Source organism: Gopherus flavomarginatus, chromosome 4 (genome assembly GCF_025201925.1).
Source record: "Gopherus flavomarginatus isolate rGopFla2 chromosome 4, rGopFla2.mat.asm, whole genome shotgun sequence".
In the NCBI taxonomy this organism is placed as follows: domain Eukaryota; kingdom Metazoa; phylum Chordata; order Testudines; family Testudinidae; genus Gopherus; species Gopherus flavomarginatus.
The window spans coordinates 93,997,722-94,020,851 of record NC_066620.1 but is presented as its reverse complement, the minus strand read 5'-3'; the positions used below and the strand labels follow the sequence as shown (position 1 = coordinate 94,020,851).

At 42.1% G+C, this 23,130-nt stretch overlaps 1 protein-coding gene across 2 annotated transcripts in view; it reads right to left on the bottom strand.

Annotated features, from left to right (window-relative positions):
- PRKN (parkin RBR E3 ubiquitin protein ligase) overlaps positions 1 to 23,130 on the bottom strand; it is a 1,230,739-nt gene that overhangs the window by 442,693 nt on the left and 764,916 nt on the right. For both annotated transcript variants that reach the window (XM_050949117.1, XM_050949116.1), the window contains one exon: positions 10,271 to 10,407. In XM_050949117.1, coding sequence (XP_050805074.1) covers positions 10,271 to 10,407 — 137 coding nt within the window. The remainder of the gene's footprint in view (positions 1 to 10,270; positions 10,408 to 23,130) is intronic.

The following is a 23,130-nucleotide window of genomic DNA, read 5'->3' as shown; positions in this document are numbered from 1 at the left end:
TGGATGCCATAGCAACCACGTAACTGTTCCAAGTTGTAGAATCCATATAAAAGGCCAGGTGCACTCTAGATCTGGGATGAAATCTTGACTCCACTGAAGTCAATGGTAAAACTGCCAGAGACTTCAGTGGAGTTAGGATTTTACTCCTGGTGTTTGGCTTGGAAGTGGAAATATGCAGGAAAGATATTCTCCTCTCATGGACTGAGCACTATCTGCTTTGGTTTGAGGTTGGGCACACCTTTCCTGACAGCACAAAAGATCTGCTTTTAAAGATCCACCACTAAAACTTGATACAGCCATTGAGTTTCCAGACACGATTATAAATAATCATCTTTTATCTTTCACTATCAATACAGGTAGCCCCTAAATGCCCTGTCTGCCAGCTTTGCGCTTGCAGGTCACCATCATTTACAGATGCTCTGCTCCTGGTGAAGAAGTGATAGGGGACACAGCAGGAGCTATTGAAGGAAGCCTCATGATGAATCTTTACTATTGTAATACAGATTTTTTTAAGATCACATGCTGTAACTATACAGAAGAGGGAGAAGGGTTTCTTCACTTACCCCCACAGATCTGCAGAGAGAAGAACTGCTCAATGTACTTGACAGCTTGTGAATATTGGCTGTCTCCACTACATCATGAAGTCTAGTTTTACTCACTCTGAAATATTTTCATGTTCATTTACAGACAAAATTTCCTAGATCTGGACCTAGCAATCTACTGCTGCAGAAACAGTACAATGTCTTGAGGGAACAAACATGAAGTCTTCTCTGTTTGAGTGTCAGCCAGTGTTGCTCACTACTCATTGATATGAGATGCTGCTTGGGTGGCTTCCAACTCCAGCCTATGAATTAGACTCGTGTCTTTCTGGGCCAGTGAAGTCCTGTAGAAAAGTACTGGGTTCACTGTTGGCAGTCCACACTGGGAGAACACAGTGTGAAAGTGTGAGAGAGGTTCTTCCAGCAGCCATTGTGAAACTTCAGCTCTAGAATTAACTTTTGATTATAACAACCTGGCTATCTGCAGGCACCCACCTCCCATATTATAGGGAAGATGATTCCAAAGGTTTGGCTGAAATAATATTTCAATTTCTTGAGCCCTCAGACTTCCTTGACCCCAGCCATCACAGCCAGTGGGAGCCGCGATCGACCGGACCTGCAGACAGGGCAGGTAAATAAACTGGCCCGACCCGCCAGTGGCTTTCCCTACAGAAGCGGCGACTCCAGTTTGAGAAACACTGCACTACAGCAAGAAACGGCCTGGAAGATTTTCTGACTGGCTTCATCCTTTGTAGGTAAAAGACTAAGGGTCATCTCACACTGAGGGAATGAAGTCTCCTCAGGTCTTCAGATTCATATAGTTTTGTAAAAAACATAGGTGAGTGGACTGACTGATTCAGGTGCAACTTCAGATAACTTTGGGAGTGAACTTACGGTGTAAACACAATAAAACTCTGTTTCCAATGAATATGGCAGGTCGAAGGATTGCTTGGTGAGCACCAAAAAACTCCCAAGATTTAAGTCCTCTCGATGAGTAGGCTTCCTTACTGGTGGAAAGGTGAGCTCTCTCCAGCTGGCAACGGGAAACCTACATGGGAAACCTTACAGTGACACAGCTGTAAGGCCTGGAGTGTAGACAGTCTAACTAGTGGCATCTTTTTGACTGTTAGTAAGGATGCTTTGCATGGATTCAGAGATGAACATCCTAAAGTTGGCAGCCATCCAAAAACCACACGCTGAAATGGAATGCTTGGAGGTTGGGATACTTGATTCTGCCCTTCTCCCAAGTCAGGAGATTGTAGAAGGGCTGAATATTGATTGGGGACCAAAAAAATATGCATAGGAGACACAGGAACAAAAATTGTCTGGGTCGGATGGGGGCCATGAGAATGATTCATGCCCTGTCCTGGTAAATTTTCCATAAGACTTGGGTTAGGAGTTACAAAGGAGGGAAGGCATAGTTCAGATGATCCGACCACAGAAGGAGTAGAGTGTCATCTTGAGAATAATGCCCTAAAGCACCTCTTGAGCAGTTGTGTCACCCGGGGTTCTTTCAACCCAAAGCTCTTGGTAACTTTTACTCTGTGCGAGGAGGTGTCAGGAAATAAATCAGGGGAGACACGGCCGTCCAATCGATAGATGGCTGGCACAAACGGGACAAAACAAGAGTGCTTTCACTTAAAGCTAAACTTTACTTAGTCTCAAGCACTTGCACATGTCCACAACAAGATTAGTAAAATACTCCCAACCCTTCATAATTACCAAAGCTGAGTGTGGCTCTCGAGTGACACAGCGGCAGGCTTCCGGTGGCCAAATCTTCTGTCTGCCAGTGGGACCACAAGATGTATCCAGAGGGAGAGTCCAAAGAGAGTCCAAAATAGTCCCCAAACGAGTCCAACTATCTCAAGCTTTTTCCCTTTATTTATGCCTTAGTAATAGAATGACATGTCCTTTAAAAAAATCTTGTTAAGTAAGCAGTTTCAATAATCAAGCAAGAGGTTCCTTCTGATTATTGATTAACCAGGTGCAGGTTTTTCCAGAGTTTGTAGCGTTGAGACCCCAATAGACATACCTGGGGCATATCCTGCTCTTTTAAAATGCATGTATCAGCAACTTCAACACAATTCTTATCAGGAAGGACACGGGGTCAAACTGTCCTTTCTGTGGCACCCAAAACTCCCCGCTCCTCTCCTGCCTTAGTCAAGCTGCGACTGTTTAATGGCTTGCTTTTAACAATAAGCCATAGTGGTTTTAGGCACTTTACTGGTTTGCCAAAGTCTCCCTGTACAGTTTCACTACTTGTTCATTTGAGAGGCACACTGGTCCATTGTCTGGGTTCCCCAGAGAGCAAAAATACTATTTACTGTGGAGTCATGTAGCTCCAACTTGTCGTCAATAACAATGCCTGCTGAGGGAGTCCACCAGCACATTCTGATTCCCTGGAAGGTAAACTGCCAACAGGGAGTTTTGATTGCTGATGTAACAATTCCATAAACGGACTGTTTCTGTACACAGGGAACTAGATCTCGCTCCTCTCTGCTTGTTGATGTAAAAGACAGCCATAATCTTGTCCAACATTATGAGGACATGGTGACATTGGATGAATGGGAGAAATGCTTTGCAACTCTCTTAGACTGCCTGCAACTTCAGAATGTTGACGTACATCGTGGCCTTATGGGCTTTCTGAGTACCCTACCACTGTGTGGCTGTTCATATAGGCTCCCCAGCCTAAAAGGAGGCATCTGTAAAGATCGTTCTGTCTAGTGAGAGGGAAAGAAAGAGAACGCCCTTGTATACTTGATGAGAACTGGTCCATCTTAGTAGAGATGATGTTACTGTGCTGGGAACTGTTACTATGGTGTTCGTGGGCTGTTTGGTGATTGTACTGTTTGAAGCCATGCCTGCAGGCAATGAAGATGGAGCCTGGCAAATGGCATGACAGAAGTGCATGAAGCTGTGTGTCCCAAGAGAGAAAGACAAATTCTGATTGACATTAAAGGTTGTTCATGGCCTGATATATGAGGTTGTTCATCACCTGGAACTTAATCTAGGACAGACAAGATCTTCTCTGATACAGTCTAAAATCTGTATTGGAGTGAGGACAGAGTCTTTTGAGTTTACGCTGACCCCTAGGGAAGGGAAGAGCTGAAGCACTGACGAAGTTGACTCATACGCTTCTTGATGTCTCTTGGTAATGAGAAGCCAGTTGTTGAGACAGTGGAAGAAGATGAAGCCATGATACCTAATACAAGCTGCTCTTACTGAAAAGACCTTGGTAAAGACTCTAGGTACTGTAGGGTCAAATGGGAGCACTCTGTATTAAAAATGGTTGGGGCCAACTATGAACCTGAGTAAAAGTCAGTGAGTGAGGTCAATGTCCACAGGAAAATATGCATCCTTCATACCAAGAGCTATAACCCACATGTACTTTTCCAGGGATGGAATTATAAATCCCAGTGTCACCATGTTATTGCTCCTTGCTGCAGGAGAGATTCTACTTCTGTTTGAGAATCTACTCATGAGAATGGACCTCAAAAAGGAGCAGAGATGGGGCTTTGGAGGGGACAGGCAGGTCAATTTGATTGCATAGCTGGAATGTTTGAGAATCAGCAGATGGTGACATCATTCATTTGCAGCTCTTTAACTCCCACTCACTACATCTTTTATCCAGGAACTGGGGGTTGGCATGATGATGTTGCCATAATAGGTACAGAGAAATGGCACGTCTGAACCCTTTGCCTCTTTATGGGGTGGCTCATACGATTGCTGGTGTAAAATTGTTGAGTGAGGTTTGTATGGTTGCCTGTGGAATTTTCTCTTCAGGGCAGAGTATATATTCCTAAGGAATGGAGAGTGGCCCTGGAATCCTTTATAGTATGTAAGGACTCGTCAGTCTTTTGGCTGAAAAGATTTTTTCCTTCAAAGGGCAGGTCCCTCATGGTGTCCTGGACCTTAGAAATCCTGAAGTGGGAAGCCATGATTCATGTCACATCACAAGGGCAGTTGCCATTGATCTTGAAGATGCATCTGCTGCATCTACTGCTGACTGATGAGCAGTCCTGACAATCAAGTCACCCTGTTGTAGAAGCATGTTTCTTCTTTACATCATAGCCCTATCAAACTTCTACCACTTCCTATACCCATCCTTGAGAATGCTCTGTTCATAGACCACTGAACTTGAATTTAAAATCTCTTTCATACATTCTGTAGATTGCAGAGGAGTTTGTCTATATTACGCAGAACAGAGGAGACTCAAGTGTGCTTCGTGAGTAATTAAATATAAAATCTTGCCTTTTTCCTTCCTTTTACTCATAACTATACTTACTCTACACATTTCAGCCTTTTAAAATATACTGACAACTATTCTTATTCCCTCTTTTTCTAACTATTGTACTTATGGATAGTACATAGCTTTATCGCTACATCAGCATTTTCCACAGTGCAAAAACATCCATTCATTTCACAAATGGAATATGATGGGGATAAAATGGTTTAATCTTAAAATGTGTGCTTCCTTAATCATTCACCAGTAGCATTCTTTCAATGGAAGATGGCTCTTTAAAACAATTTATTATACTTTAGAACCTTTTCCTTTCTGTTGGCAGTTCCATACCCACACTGGCAGTAATTGCACTTATTGATATGTGGTAGCAGCAGGATTAGGCCCGGATTCAACAGAGTTTTACAGTGATCATGAGAATAGCATCTTTTATCCAGACCTCTTTAAAATACATCACACATATGGTAACATTTTCGCAGTATGTTTACAGCAATGTAAAACCTTGGATTTCCCTGGCCTCCTCATCTTTTCCTCTGTCAAAGACCTGTTTTCTCATACATACTACCCTATGGGCTAAAACCCCTTATTGCTATCATTCTGTTTTTTAAATGGAGTCGTGATGGTAAGAACAGTGCCTCTTTAAAGTGGCTAATATACTGTGTGTATACATTTCCTGTATGAGGTAATGCAACGAGATTCCAGTGCCCTGCACAGTAACTGAACAACCATAAATCATCTTTCATGCATATGCAAAATTGTCCCTCTAAGCACCTTATTAATTATTTCAAAGACACTTAGAGGTCACTACTCATAGAAATTTCTATGCATGAAGCCTCATTAATACAAGACACCATACAGAGAGATGGGATACATTTTTTGTTGCCATAAAACAAGGGCAGAGAGAATATAATTTGTAATTTTTTTTTATTTTAATGATCAGTATAATACAACCACCTTCTATCTTCAAATTCTTTGTCTCTGCTGATACAAGGGCTGCTACATTATTCTGAGCAGCTAACCCTATCAACATACTGGAGTTCTAGTAATCAGAGCAGTAGACCTGGATGTTGCCTATTTTCAACTGGCATGGTGCTGAATAATGCTAGATAGTAGCTAGGCATTAAAGAATTAATTTCATTCTTCTAAAAATTAGCATGATACATTTAATACAAGAATTGAGTGACGCTTTGTCATTTTCAAAGTGATAGATCATAGATCATAAGCTGACATAACTTGCCTTCTAACACTATACTGTCTTCTGCTTAAGTCAGTCAGGCAACAGAAATCAGATAAATAGCGGTATGACCAGGCAAAGTACACATGTAATAACAATCCACCTTTCAGAGTATGTCAGCACGTGATTCTATTTATCTGAGAAGCTTTGTTGATCGAAAATCCATGCCATAGATTTTTGCTTACTCAAATTATTATGCGAATATGGTAACACTGATCTTGTCAGTCATAGTGATCTTTTGCTGTAATTGCTGCTGTTTATTTTTCTTAAATTGTGTATGGTATTTTGACCTCTAGATTGATTCAATTAAAGATATTAAAACTCTGTTATGTCTGTATAAGAATCAGAACAGCAAGTCAAATGTTAATGGAAACTTCAGGCAATGTCCATTATGTTATCTATATTGTTCAAAAACACTGCAAAGAGAACTAATTTGCACATGCAAACAACCTAAATAAGATTAATTACAAGAGTAAGCCCAACTTTACTGTTCCAGGACATGCATTAGACAAATGGAGTGAATTTTAAGTAATTCCACTTTTATTTGAAAGTGGACAACTGAAATAACACTTGTAGAAGAGCGAAGCTGTGACATTAATGTTTCCCATATACAGTACCATAAATACGTCTAGAGCGTGAATTTGTTATTTTTTAAATATGTGTGCAATGACACAGTGTAAGGATTTGACCTTTATAAAGAAATATTTGCTTGTGTGCACTTAATAGTTGTTTACCTTATCACAATATTCGTCTTACTATACTAAAAGTGGGTTAGTTCCATATTCCTGTTAGAGATCAGCCCAAACCAAACCTCAGATCTCAACACTCCAAACTTTGATGAATTTCAGATCTAGCTTTACGTGTTGGGTTAATTCCTGGTAGTGAGAAATTGCAGTGGACAAATATTGTCACAGTAAGATAAATAATAATCTATTAGTGTGCACAATGGCACCTGTTTTATTTGAGATGAAATAATTTCTGGGTTTTCACAGGTGCAAGCTGGAAAAAGTTGAGTCAAACATATCTATATTTTCCTAAGGATTAAATATGAAATTTATACAATAGGGTATTGTTTAATAAGCACTGCCATGATGTTTGCAAATCAACATCAAAGGTTATTGTCCTCTATTTTTCTATTTGAATTTACAGTTGGTGAAAGGTACTGGACTGATAGCTCTGGTGGCTGAAGTCTACATTGCTGAAAGAAGCAGAGCAGCTAACAGCAGCTCATGTTTTCCAACATTGCCCCACAGTTCTCGCACTCTGTTTTGATGGACTATCTATAAGAGGAACAAGGTAATCAGTGACCAAGGGCCAGATTTCAAAAGGTATTTAAGCACCTAAAAATGGGAGCTAGGTGCCTAAGCGCATCTGAAAATCCCACTATCTGTATCTTTAGTTGCCTAAATACCTTCTAAAATTTGTCCCCAAGGCCAATTCATGGACCATCCATGATGAGATTGCTGATAATTGTCAGCCTAAAATCAGTTTTGATGATATATAAACATCATCTATCCACCAGAAACTGAACTGAGATCACTGACTCTTTTCACATAGGACAAAAATCAGTGACCTTTCAATCATTACCAACCTGGGGCTCAGACTGAGTTTATGATTTGGAGATGAAGAGGCTCTAAATTCCATTTGTACAGACTGACTAGGGAGTTTTCCTGGGCAAGTAGGACAAATACCACCAGGTTCTACAGAATCCCAAGTTTCATTTAAAAAACCCAGATATTTCTAGACCTTTTTGGAGGGTTGTCAACACCCATGATTGTATCTTGAGTCCCAAGATATTTGCTGTTATTCTTGAATCCTCATGCAATTATATGAGAATCTCAGTTTCCAGGGTTGTTTGTTTGTTTGTTTGTTTGTAAAGTAAGTTGTAGTATGTAGGAATAGGACAATATACATTTAAATAGTTTATGAGCACTCTAGTGGTGCTCACTGTGTTTTATGTAATAGAAGCCACTACAGCCAGCCAGGGAAGCAGTGTGTATGTAGCTAGGCCTTCCATGTTTGTGCATATTTATTAAACATAGATATTTAGGGTCCAGCTGTGCCTATGTGGTTGATTTCCATTACTTTTGTTGGGTCAAGAGCAAAAGATACAACACTAGCCTTCATGGTTACAGAGAAAAGCTTGAAAATGTGACCTTGGTACATCCTTTAGTCTCAAAAACCAACAAGAAAAAAATATAATAATAATTATTATTATTATTATTTTAATCTCATCATTATTGACTTCTGACTCATGATTTTTGAGCCCTTAAGGTTGGTAATACTGTTAGGAAGAGTATCTTTATAACAGTAAAAATCTCACCAGTCCTCAATACTGTCGTTGAGGACTGGTGAGAGCCCAGCAGCTATTGTTATACTATCAGGCCTATAGGGGAGCTATATGCATGCTGCCTCAGTTGGGCAGTGGAGCAGTCACTGTTCCCACTGAATCTTTCAGGCTCCCACTACTTTAGACAAAGCCTGTCCCCCCTCTCCCCGGTGAGGCAAGGCCCTGAGCACTTGTACTCTGCCTCTGTGCATCTTCCTCCCATGCCTTCCCTCAGATCTCTCCAACCACTCAGCTCCAGCAGTACCCACCCCACGCCTAGAGAAGGGAGCAGAAGATACCTAGCCCCTTATCTCCAGGTAGGGGACAAAAATCACAGAAGATTTACTGGTGTCCTCTCAAAGCAAGGGAACAAGTAGAGCACAACCCCTGGACTGAGAAAATGGTGCTGCAAGATGGGTTGGAAGTGCCTAGGACACTGTGGGTATAATACCAGCAATCAAATACATACATACAATAACGCAGCTAGGAGCAGAGGTGAAGAGCCATCAGGTGAGAACATCAGGGCTGAATCTGGGGAAGTGCTACAGGAGTAAGAAGTCTGATTGAGGGAGAGGGCTGAGCTGGCTGCTACAGTTTTGAAAAACTGCTACTGAGGTCAGATTAATTTGGGGAGCAAATGGAAGAACTGGAAAGGGAACCGATGTACTGAGAGAGGGAGTGGAAAAAAGAATTAATTTGTATGTGGGGCAGGAAACTGATTAATTTGTGGTGGAACGAGGCAGGGGGACAGAGTAGCATTGAATATCCAGACATCATCATGGGGAAAACCAAGGAAGGAGCACCAGGAGGAGAACAAATCATCTTAACCAAACTGCACTAGATCTGTTATTTATTTGGGGGTGAAGAAATAGAAGCTTTTTATGCAATATAATACCACTGCACAAAGCAATAGCAGATGAGGATACCATGTATAAAACAAGACTTGGCTAAAAAACATATGCAGCATATGCACTGTCATGAAATGTGAACTTGTGGTCATTGCTAAGATGCTGTTGAAATAATTAAAAGTAGCTGTAAATATAGACAATCTGAATTGTTTTTAATTCTTGTAGATTTAGTATCTTTGAGGCATGCCCTGATGTAGAATGTGTCACTCTCATAAGAAATGTCAGCAATTATTCTTCCATCTGTTGATATGAAACTGATTAGCTATTCGTTCTAACAGCCAATGCAAATCCATTTTACTTACAGCTTGTAAAGTGAAGGGAAGGTAATTTATAAAATAAAGTCTAGTAAAGTCCTACACAGCAACTTTGTAAGAGCCTTACTCTCTATGTGACAATGTAATAGATTCAACTTTTTGTCTCTGATCTGTCAAAACAGATCTTTGAGATTCAAAATATATCTTCTTATTCTGCATAAGCCAAACTTCACTTCCTAGTCAGGTACAGTAGATAACATAACACATTCCTTGGGTCATCTGTATTTCATTCTACGCAGTGGCAATTAGTAGAGATAACTTCATCAACCAGAAAGCTATTTGAAATTCTTATTACAGTACTTTTCTTACTAGCACTTGAAGATAGGTCAACAAAGTTAATTTATTTGATTCAAAAGAAGAGATTTAGAGGTCATCAAGGATTTTTTTTTTTTGGTTCAGCTTATTGTGATCATCCTTTAGCTTTAGGATGATGACATCCTAATGTGAAAACTGTATGCATTTGCTCATAAAAGAAATGCCCTTTAGAATCAAGTTAATAGTCCAGAGCCAGTTCACCTGCAAAGCAAGAAGGGCCATTTCAATAACAAAAATATTTTCCATCAGATGAAACAACTACTAATACACATTATAATTCCATAGATATATTTTAAAAATTACATGCACAAAACCCCACAACTTGATTTGAAATCAACAGTATTTTTCTGCAGGTTAGGGCAAGAATAGTTTAAAAAAACCAAAAACTTACCAACACATGGGAGAGAGTAGCCAAGCACGGGGTCATGGATGAACTTGCGATCATTCAGCATAGTCACACAGTATAAATGGAAGCAGTCTAGGCAAATGACATGGCGATGCAAGCACTGGAACACCAGCACAGGACTTCTGTTAAAAATACCAAAAACAATGCAATGCTACTTTATTGTATCCAGTATTGTCTAGATCGATTATTTCAAAATATTTCATTTTAAAAATTCAGTTACAAAATTAATAATATCTGGTTATATAGAATCATATGCCAGCATGGCCTTCCATTGGATATTTGAAGGAAGGTGAAGAATCAAATAGGCAAAGAAAAATAAAGATAGCTGTTCAAATGGGCAGACACTCCAGAAGAATCTCTCATAAAACAGGGTAAGATCGTGTATAGGAGAGCCAAGAGGCTAGCGTGGAGAGAGAGGAGATGGTATTATAGAGGGATGATCTGAGACACAGGCTAAAGAAAGTATCTGAAGGAGTTCATAGGCTGCCCTCACACCCCGACAAGGAGGGCTGGTCTTGTAGTGGCATTACTGGCCACTGCCACGTGATAGCAAGGGCACTGGACTGGTAACAATGACTAGAAGAATTCTGCATGCAGAGTTCTGAGGCAGGCAGAATACCTATGGAGGTGCAGAGGGAGAGCACTCAGGACAATTTAGAAGCAACAGCTTCTCCCAGTGGTGGGGCCAGCCTCAGAAACTGCACAAGCCGCAAACATAGCTGCTGCACCAGCAGGACAGGGAACACTGCAGTCCAATCAGAACCACTCCCAGTGCCCCTTTTGGACTCATACACTGGAGTGTGAATATGCTTTTGAAAAATTACAATATAATTTTGCTTTATTGCCCAGACATTTCTGGGATAGGTACCCCAAAATGTATATAACAGTAGAAACAATAAATGATATATTATGACTTCCATACAGGCTATAGCCAGAATATCTTACAATTAAAATTTTCTACAGCATGATATAAATTAAAGAAAACCACTATCCATATTTTATAACTATTGAAATCACTAACAATAGTCTTCTGAATGGCAGGAACAACGTTCTGAGACTACTAGCATAAATTAACTAAAGACGCCTTTTGGTGTATCTACTTTCATTGTCAATTCTGAAGTAACAACTGTGACAGATATTGCAACTCTATGCATTGACTTTGGAGACAACTGTATTGCCATTATGAATGATTTAAGTATGATTGTATTCCATTCCATGGGAGCAACTCTACGAATGAAACAACAGGCGTGGGTGATTATAAGGCAAGTCACTGAGACTAAACAACTCCAGAGAAGTTCTCCTGTGTGGGGAAGTTTGCATATAGTGGTGAGGATGGGTTTTCCAGAGACTAGGAAACAAAGAAAGGGTTTGATATAAAAGGATGAGCTTGAACTCACTTGTGGCCTTCTTTCTGATAGCAAATGGACAGGATCTTCTTGTCCATGGGAGCCTCAAACCTTAGGGAAGGGTTGGAAAGACACTGGCCTACTAGGGCCACTGAAGACTGACAGGTGACCTCTGTAAGATTTTAACATGTTTTTTCTTGGTTTCTTCTGCAGTGCTAGTCCCATAATAAAAATGTGCTTGCTTAGAATGGCCAGCAAAAACACTGTTCTTAACCCTTGGAAAGAAAGCAACACACAGGCACTGGCGGTTAGGTAGACTGTCTTGCTGGGAATATCACAGTGTAAGGCAGGGAGCTGTGCAGCCTTAACCCCTTCCGAATACCGCCCCCAGTCAAAAGGAAGTGGGACAAGGGTCCTTGCCCAGAGACAGGTAATGACTGGAGATCTGAGACCTGACTAGGCACTTCTGGAGTCGACCACAGAGGGGGGAATACAGGTGCAGTTACCTTGAAACTGTGTTAGCAACTATGTCCTTTGATAAAGTTATTCCCTGCATATGAGCTGTGTACCATCTCTTGCCTGTCTTTGGCCCCATAGCATTACTGCCCACCACAAGCATTCCAAAATCAAGAGTGAAGCCCCCAAAACCATGAGATTACCATGCAAATCATGAAAAAAAATGTTCTTTTTATTTGCCTTCTGGGTCTGTTTGTTTGTTTTTTGTTTTTTGTTTTGTTTTGTTTTTTGGGGGGTGCTGTATTTTGTAAAGCTTTTTTGGTGTACTTGAGACACATTTTCAAGCTTTCCTCTTCACCTATAAAGAAATTTGCTTTAAAAAATAAAAAAAAGTGAAGATTTTCACTTATTCCCCTGTCCCCAGGAGTTGGGGCTTAAAAAGAAAACCCATCAAATATCAGCAAAGAGTCCTGTGGCACCTTATAGACTAACAGAAGTTTTGGAGCATGAGCTTTCGTGAGTGAATACCCACTTCATTGGATGCATGTAGTGGGCACTACATGCATCCAACGAAGTGGATATTCACCCATGAAAGCGCATGCTCCAAAACGTCTGTTAGTCTATAAGGTGCCACAGGATTCTTTGCTGCTTTTACAGATCCAGACTAACACAGCTACCCCTCTGATACTTGACACCATCAAATATCGTGACACTTGTGATAAAAATTGCAAGAGTTGGCAACACCTCCATAGCTTCTAGAATTTCTGCCACAAGACAGTCTGAAAGCTCCCCATTTAACACTGAAATAATAAATCGTCATGTCCTCAAAGTAGGTATACAACTTCAAAATGTAATCAATAATAATTTCAGATGCTGTATATAAACGTTTAATCTTTTTTGAAAAGAAGCTTCAGAGTCACATACACTGTAGAATTCATGGTAGTGTATTGGTAGCTTTAAAAATATAAGCTTTGTGTTTTAAAGGATTTCATTGAGTAAAGCAGCTTAAAAACTGAATTAAATAAAACCTCTCCTATACTAATCCTTATTAGTTGCCCACTTGCTGTTCTGAATATAATAAATAATAATTATACAAAGACAGCTGCCAGCCAGAATGAGGAGCTGATCCGTGCTCCTCTAACTCTGCTGGTCCCAAGATAAATAGGGAGAGCTAGAGGAGCACATAACAGGTCCTTATTCGGTCACAGGGACACCTTTAACTCCCTGCCAAATTTGCATATCTCAGAGACTCCGTCTCCTGGGAAGGAGGATGAGGCAAGATTCTCACCCCTGGAAGCTTCCCATCCTGGGCCATTGGAGATCTTTCCCTTTTAGGGGGTTTGTTGCTGGTGGCCACTACTGTAGTATCTGAGGCCATGTCTACATCTAAAGTTTTGCAGCGCTGGTTGTTACAGCTGTATTAGTACAGCTGTATAGGGCCAGCGCTGCAGAGTGGCCACACTTACAGCAACCAGCGCTGCAAGTGGTGTTAGATGTGGCCACACTGCAGCGCTGTTGGGCGGCTTCAAGGGGGGTTCCGGGAACGCGAGAGCAAACCGGGAAAGGAGACCCGCTTCGCCGCGGTTTGCTCTCTCGTTCCCGGAGCCACCCAGCAAACCGCAGGGAAGGAGACCTGCTTGCTCTGGGCTCCGGGAACGAGAGAGCAAACCAGGAAAGGAGACCCGCTTCGCCGCGGTTTGCTCTCGCGTTCCCGGAGCCACCCAGCAAACCGCAGGGAAGGAGACCTGCTTGCTCTGGGCTCCGGGAACGAGAGAGCAAACCGGGAAAGGAGACCCGCTTCGCCGCGGTTTGCTCTCTCGTTCCCGGAGCCACCCAGCAAACCGCAGGGAAGGAGACCTGCTTGCTCTGGGCTCCGGGAACGAGAGAGCAAACCGGGAAAGGAGACCCGCTTCGCCGCGGTTTGCTCTCGCGTTCCCGGAGCCACCCAGCAAACCGCAGGGAAGGAGACCTGCTTGCTCTGGGCTCCGGGAACGAGAGAGCAAACCGGGAAAGGAGACCAGCTTGATTACCAGAGGCTTCCTCCTTCCACGGAGGTCAAGAAAAGCGCTGGTAAGTGTCTACATTGGATTACCAGCGCTGGATCACCAGCGCTGGATCCTCTACACCCGAGACAAAACGGGAGTACGGCCAGCGCTGCAAACAGGGAGTTGCAGCGCTGGTGGTGCCCTGCAGATGTGTACACCTTCAAAGTTGCAGCGCTGTAACTCCCTCACCAGCGCTGCAACTTTCTGATGTAGACAAGCCCTGAGTGTTTTCCAAGTTAGGTGGAAGATCCCTGGACCTGCAATTCACTTTCCCTGGCTTCAGAGGGAAGATGGATGGTGTGTGCGAGAGAGATCTACATGGGGAGTCCAGAAAAAATAGAGAAGCATCTAAAAATTAGACCACAAATGTAAATAGTGGAAAATGTATCCTGCATATGATCTCAAAAAGCAATACAACACTTGTGCAATTCTTCCCTTTTCTATAAAACGTGAACAAAATTGCAACTAACAGAACTGTATTATGTAAGTGAACTAGTCAGTTACCTTTGTAAATTACCTATACTGCCATAATCTCATTTCCGGTGCAGCGGGGCTAAGGCAGGTTCCCTGTCTGCCATGGCTCCATATGGCTCCTGGAAGCAGCAGCATGTCGCCCCCCTCAGGCTCCTATGCATAGGGGTTGCCAAGGGGCTCCAAACACTGTCCCCGCCCCAAGCACTGGCTCCGCAGCTCCCATTGGCTGGGAAGTGCGGCCAATAGGAGCTGTGGGGTTAGCACCTCCGGACAGGGCAGCGCGCAGATCCGCCTGGACATGCCTCCGTGTAGGAGCCAGAGAGGAAACGTGCTGCTGCTTCCGGAACCCGCCTGATGTAAGCCCCAACCCCCTACTCCAGCCCTGATCTCGCTCCCAACCATTCTGTCCCAGCCTGGAGCACCCTCCTGCATCCCAAACCCCTCATTCCTGGCCCCACCCCAGAGCCCGCACCCGGAGCCTTCACCTCCTCCTGCATCCAAATCCACTGCCCAGAGCCCCCTCTCACATTCCGAACTCCTAATTTCTGGCCCCTCACAGAGCCCTCACCCCCTCCCACAGCCTAACCCCCTGAGCCAGATGGATGAAAATGAGCGAGTGAGTGAAGGTGGGGAGAGTAAGCAATAGAGGGGGAGAATGGAGTGAGCAGGGGGCAGGGCCTCAGATAAGCAGTGGGCCAGGGCAAGGGTGTTTAGGGTTGCCAACTTTCTACTCACACAAAACCAATCAGGTAGTGTGACTGCAGGCCCCTGATTACTTATCCCCCTTCCCTGCTGCCATCTCCCTGGCTGTACAGAAGCCCCAACTGTTTTTGCCCAGGTGAGCTTATTTCTCAATTAAGCCTCATTGCATCCTAGCTCCCCTCCGGGTACAGACTATGACTAATTGGCCTTTCTTGCCTATATTAACTCCTCCAGGGCAAGTGTGGGTTGAATGCCCCATCACACAACCTCTGTGTCCACCTATTAGGAATATCATCCCTTTTTAAAAAGGAAAATCTAACACTGAACATTGAAAAGATCCATAATATATCATACTTGTTATTGTGCTTAAGTCGCATGGTTCCTTTGCATTACGTTAGCACTGTTCATTTACTTCAAGGAAACAGAGAAGAGATTTAACATAAAATGGTTTCTGCTTAGTATGGAAACACTCTGTGGCACAACAGTGATCCTGTTGCAGCTGTTGTCTGCTCTTTATATCCCTCCCTTCCCCAAACGGAGCAACAGTAAGACACAGATAATACCAGATACATTGCTATAGAATCCCAGCTAAATGGAGAAAGATATAAAGACTGATCCTGTTTAGATAAAACCCCCATTGGGAAATAAATTGTTCTAGTATATCCCAAAATCTCATGACAGGTGTTATTAATGTACTAAAAGTCAGTGCAGTAGCTATGAATGTGAGGAGCTACTTAGCATAAGGAATTATTTGCAGACACAACAGCGGATTAAATGAAGCATCTTTCACTGACACCTTATGAAAACCTTGGCCTAAAAGTTTTTTTTTCCTATTAGTCCTTATCCTTCAGCTTTAGAAAGGGCTGTGTGAATTATAGTTTAACAGCACACCCCATCTATTGGTCCCTTAAAAAGAAAAAGACGAAGAAGAAGAATTTGGAGCAAGGGGATGTAGATAAAGTCAGTAGAAATGTGTGTGTGTGGGGGGAAACATGCTGATAGAATCTGTGAAAATCCCTGGGGGTTATTTTTAGGTGACAGTTGGTTTTTTCTCACTGCTGTATCAAAATCTTAACCAAATAATAATAATAATAAAAAAAAGCAGCAGATGTCTATATAGCTGACTTTCTGGGATTACACTCAGTGAAGCAAAAATAGCCATGTGGGATTCATTGCTTTGTAAATAAGTCAGAAGGCACATCACTACATCAGAGCATTTATCCCCACCCACAAGTGCTATATTTATAAGATGGTCATGAGTTTCTAATTGATTCTTTTATTTTATTTTGGCAATGTTCCTCTACCTTCAAAGGCTTTCCATATAAGTACCATAAAATCATTTTTATTGCTAAATGGATCCCCATATAGTGCTCCAAAACATACACTTTGTTAACTCGCATATAATTATCATTCAAGAAAAGACGATCACTAAAATACCTGTTTTTAAAAAACAGAATTATTGGAAATCACAAGCCATGGCTACGTATACAATTCTGACACTATCCTAAATACCCACTTCTGTCACACATATACAGTCATTAACAAGAAATATTCTCTATAACCAGCACCCAAACAATCTTAACTCTATCCCTGTAAAAGAATACAGTAAATAAAAGCTTAAATAAAACAAACAATCCACTCATCATAGCTTTCTCTTGGAACTGTATACAAAAACTAATATAATCCTTTTACTCATGCAAAGATTATACAAAGCCTGACCTTTCATACAATCACTTATATAATCCACAAAGCTAAGACTTAAACCATTCAAGACTACTTGAATCAGTGAATCTATCTAGTTTCTTATAGAGCCAGCACAATAGTAGATAAGCAAATGTAAATTACAAACTTTTCTTACCAAGAAAAACAATTCAGTATAAATAAATATCATTAGAAACAAGGCAACTATTTCTAAAGATATATTTTAAAATAATCAAATTGTTTTTAATGTTCCAACTACTTAATGCTAGGCAGCAGACAGAGATAACAGAAACAAATCATTCCTTCATGCGAGTGATCTCCTATTACATGTACCGTAAACATAAGGTCAAGAAGCAAGCATTAAAGTAGACTCAGTGACCCAGGAGCTGCAGACAGCAACCTGTGAGCAACAATGCAGACAACTAGGAACTTCCACCAGGGCTAGACATGTGATGTGGGAGCCAAGACCTTACAAGATAAGAAGGACAATGACAAAGAGAGCAAGCAAAAGAAATCTCAGTGGAGCGACATATTGTTTTATACTGAAGGGAACATCTTTAATGGGAACTCAGGCACCAGTATAACATATTTTCCCTTGTATACCTAAAAACTCTGCTTTTCCCTCCCTAGCCGATGCAGTACATAGCTACAAAAAGTCAGAATATGACAGCTAAACAATTACAGTATATATTTATATACATAACATAATACAAACATTTTAATCATGTTATAATAATACAATTATTTGTGTTCGTGTGTTTGATCACTTGCCATGTGACACATCACAAGTCATAATGTGAAGGTTATGAATAGCTCGAGACATCTGTGTGCAGGCCTAAATTTGCTGGCTGTGGTCTTGTAGAAAAACATGTATTCTGATGCACAGCTGTTAAATTAAAGAGGCATTGCCAAGAATATCAGGCCTGAGATCTGACCCACTTTCTTTTCTTTCATCTGTTTACAGAGTCCGTGCTATTTTATATTTGCAACAATGCATTTTACTCCCAATTTTATTATTATTATTATTATTCATATTATCATAGCACAAAGAGCCCTAGTTACAGACCAGGAACCCATTTCATGTTCTTTTATCTAACAGAGACCAGTGCCAGAATACCAGCACTTATAAAGAGCCCTACAAGAAACCAGAATACAAACGTAAGGAATAGGTAAATAAAACGAGAGTGCATGATGTCAGGTTTTGCATAGACCCTGCTCTGACGCAGCTGCAAGTAACTCAGTTGTGAAGTTTCTGTGTGTGCTATGAATATGAGGAAATGATGATCACCACAGCCTATAAAAACTGCCCGCTTTGGACTTGTGTGGAACAGCACCATTCTGAAGAGCTGCAGAAGCACAGTGGTCTTCCCTGCCATCAGATGATTCAGGTGGATGGGGTGGAATCCCACATTACATGTGCTGGTACAGATATATTGGCACACCATAGCAAGAAAACCATTTTACAGGCCTGTGAGGGGGACGCCAAAGCAGCACCTAACAACTGTAGAGGTGACATCCTGAATCCCTTTCATGATGTCTCAGAGAGAGTGATGATGCCCTTGCTGCTATCTGACAAGAGATATTGCTAGCATATTGGGTGGAGAAGAAACTTCTCCATAATCCATCAGTGTGAGCAGAGTGTTGTCCAGGTAGCACTCTTCCTGCTATGCAGCATACTCAGGGGCAGCTCTAGCTTTTGTGCTGCCTCAAGCATGGAAGGCCGGCTGCCTTTGATGGCTTGCCTGCGGCAGGTCTGCCGGTCCCGTGGCTTCGGCGTACCTGCCGCCGAATTGCCACCGAATCTGCAGGACCAGTAGACCTCCCGCAGGCAAGCCAATAAAGGCTGCCTGGCTGCTGCCCTCACAGGGACCGGCAGGGTGCCCCCCAAGGTTTGCCAGCCCAGGCACACGCTTGGAGCGCTAGTGCCTGGAGCCGCCACTGAGCATACCATCAATAATGCAGTGCCATTCTGAGAGAAGATCAGTACATGTTCCTTTAGGTAGGATTTTAAAACATCACAATGGATTTCTTGAACAGAAGAGGAAAAGACATGAATCAATGGAAGCAAAGGATGACTGACATGATTGAAGAAGACAGATGAAGAACCATCTTGGATCACACCATGATGTCAATCAGCAGCTGGAGCATGAGGAGAGCAAAGAAGGTCAGAGAAGAAATATAATGTGAAAAGTCCTTTTGAAGAAGCATCGAAGGGCTGTGAACACACATGGCATTTCAGAGAGCAAGGATCCTCCCACACAGTGGAAGAAACACAGAACCACTATTATACAAGGAACTCAAGTGGGTTTATGCCTCTGCACAAGGAAGATCAAGCGGTTCAACATTTAAAAAAAGCAAACTAACAAGTACCTGCTGCCTTGGGACTACTCCAGGAATAACAGCATGGCCGTTAGCGGGAACAAAGTTAATAGGAAGGATTGGCACACCTCTTTAAAGACTATCTCAGTAATGTTCACCATTTTAAATGTTTCTGACTCAGAAAGACTGCACCCCACTGAACACAAGCCTGCTTCTTAAATATTGCTCCCTTTTCATGGAATGCCCTTCCAGATCCTTGCGAGATTTACCCTCTCTTCTTCTTCTACAAATCCTTCAACACTCACTTCTTTTGATTGGCCTCCCATGCATATGTCCACTCCACCTCTCCAGCCCTCTTGCTTGACTTTGCTCACTTAAACATCTAACGAATACATATTTTAAAAATATAAACATGAATCACTACCTAGAGAACCAGAACCAAGAAGATGTGTACATAAAAAAGCATTAGCTTTCACTGTCTCTCTCATCCTCCACCACCCCCTTTTTAAAAATTTGTCTTGAATTAATAAGGCTCTTTGAGACGGAATCCTGCGTATGAGAATGAATGGGTTGTAAAAGAAGGTGAAGAGCTTGTACATTTTGGTAACTGTGAGGTTGGCAGAGTAAAGATGTGTGTGAACGGGGCATCTTGGGGAACTGCTCACAGAGGGCAGAGTTAAGGTTGCATGGCCTTAACTCTGCATTGCCTCATTTTCAGACGTTTGAGTTTCTCAACTGAACATTCTGCAAGGGGACTACATATCACCAAGCAACCTTAACTCTGCATTAATGTAGCAGTTTTTTGCCATTGAATCAAGGACTGCTTGGGCAGAGGGCCAGGTCTACATCTGCAAAGCTTTGGCCTGTGGGCTAGCCTGTGACAGTTAGCCTGGGCATAAATTTACAAGGAGGAGCAGAAGTCTCCCTCAACGCAAGGCAAGTCACAACTATCGTCCCTCACACTCTCTTAAGAAGAAGAACTGGTCCCTCTTTGCATGTCCTGGGAGGCTAGCCACCCCAAAGTGAGCCAGGAGGAGAGGAGCATGATACACTGCACTATCCTAAGGGATGCTGCCTCATTCACAGTCCCTTGCACTCGATAGAACTCCAGGAGGGACTATGTCTGTCATGTACACTGTCCTTCCACTGGAAGACTATCCCAGACCCTCCTTCCAAGTCACTTTGAAAATATACCACAGAGCAGTTACTCTGAGGACAGTAGCCTTGCTGATGTGTAAGAAAGGAGAGGAGTTTGGAAAAGGAAATAAGGTGTTGGGGTAGGTGAAATGAATGGAGGATGGGAAGTGATAGAAGGGAGCAGAGGAAGAAAGTCCAAAATTAGTTTTCCAGTTTTAAAAAATTACCTGTCAGTTTCTTGACAAATCTTTTTCATCTTCCATTTAAAATATGAATACTTAATTAAAATGTTCAGCCAAACGATAACTCGAGGGTGCTTCCTGTTCACTGAGCTGTTGGCCTCAGTCCAAAATATGATTATCATCTCAAACAGGAAGCACTCTCAAGCTATCATTGTAATAGGAATTTCTTTACAGAAAACTATCAACCAGCAGATGATAACTTTTTGCAACACTCCTCACCTTTATAATTTGAAGACAATCTTTTAGCTTTTGCTCCTTGGTTCAGACACTACAGGGGCTGAGGCCCAGATACAACTGTCTGAAAGCAAGCCGTCTATTCAAGTACCTCCTCCCAAAAAGGCAAAGGATGTGCCATCTGCAAGCAAAACACACTGTATACTCCTCCTCTGAAAGCAGAGTGAGTTCATGCCCAGAACAGTCAATTCCCTCCCACCCACCCAGACAAGGACTACCACAAGATTACAAGCTTAAGATCGTAATGAGAACTGCTTGTTTACATTGTTTTCTATACTGGTTATAATCACTGTCATGAGAATGAATTAATAGCGTGCTATTTTCTGTTCTTGTTACAGTCTTTGTCACAAGAGCAAGTACAGCATTTTAATGACGAGCACACTAATAGCTTTACTACTTGAAATCTTATAATGCTCTGTAGTTTCCTCATTTGTCCATTCCATCTCCTTCTTACAGGTCACTGCTGTTGTATACAAGAATAAATAAAAACAAATAGCCAATCAGATTAAAGAATGTTTAAAAAGTTTAATCAGTACAATTTATCAACTAGCATGGGAAATATCCTAGTTCTGACTGCTTGTAGCCAACGTTATAAAGTGTGATGGGTGAAACCCAAAATATTCAGAAACATTCAGCTCAGCTCAGTATCAAAATACTTATATAAAGCTTATTTGACCAAGCTGGTTCACCAAACAGGGTCATCAATCCCTACCTAACCAGATCATCCCTGCACATATTTTCCTGAGCTGCTGCATTGTCTTCTTGAAGGCTGGCTGCGCCCCTCTATAATAATCTCTGTTTTTTAAACAAGCCACTTTGGAGACCTGGTTTCACTAAATCTATCCTTATCTGGCACAGGAGGATCCAGCAATAATCCATCTACCACTTCTCCTCCTGATCTCATCTTTTTAAAAGTTAAAAGGGCAATCCGGATATTTAACACTACTTCTATAGTACCTTTTGCTTCAAGATCTCCAGTCTTGGATGCCTCCTGAGTGCACTGAGATACAGTAATAACTGCGAACATGCAAGATTCCTCTTTCCCATAACATTAAGGGATCTCATAAGAATGGAAACAAGAAACTTGTGATAATGTGGTTCATTCTGGGGTTTAAACCCAGACTAAAGGATCAACGAGATGAGCCGGACCAAGCTAACGTGTTTCCATGGCTCTCTGCTGCAGGATACAGCCTATAAAATGAGAAGGAGAAGCAGTAGCCTTTGGGAGTTGCCTGTGAAATCTATGTTTGAACTATGATGAAGTGCCCTTGGAAGAGGAGACCCTGAGCTAGAGAAGGTGCATGGTGCTCAGCTGCCCAGATCCTCTGCTCTTCCAGAAGACCTGGTTTGTCAGTTTGCAGTGTTTTGTTTTATTTCAGGTTGTAGAATAGGGCCTGAAATAAATGAAAGCTCTTTACATTTTATTCTATTTATAAAGGAATTTACGAAAAGATGCCTGGGGATCTAGGTGATAGAATATTCCCTCTGTTTTGCTTTAAATCATTAGATTGGAATTAGTTTACTTTTTTTTTTAATTAGTTTGGGTACAATGTGTAGCAATTTTACTTTAATCTGTGTGATAGACCCAGGCCAGCTGGGAACAGAAGAGTAGTAGAAGGGAGAGATACTGGCCACTGGAGAACCAGTTTTCTGTTCCCTGAGTGACCAGAGCAGGGGCTGTTCTAGGCTAATGAGAACACCTGACTCCAATTAACCGGTTAAGAGTCAGGTGAGGCTGTTAAGCACCTGACTCTAATTAAGGCCCCTCTGATGCTACAAAAGGGCTCACTCCAGTCAGGCCAAAGGGAACCAGGCAGCCAGAAGAGAGGAAGTGTGTGCGAGGAACTGGGAGAAAGAGGCATGCAAGAAGCTGAGAGTGAGTAGGCAGAGTGCTGGAGGACTGAGAAGTACAAGCATTATCAGACATCAGGAGGAAGATCCAGGGGGAGGGATAGCTCAGTGGTTTGAGCACTGGCTAACTAAACCCAGGGTTATGAGTTCAGTCCTCGAGGGGGCCATTTAGGGATCTGGGGCAAAAATCTGCCTGGGGATTGGTCCTGCTTTGAGCAGGGGGTTGGACTAGATGACCTCCTGAAGTCCCTTACAACCCTGATATTCTACTGTTGGGAGGAGGCCATGGGAAAGTAGCCCAGGGAGTTGTAGCTGTCATGCAAATGTACCTGGAGGCA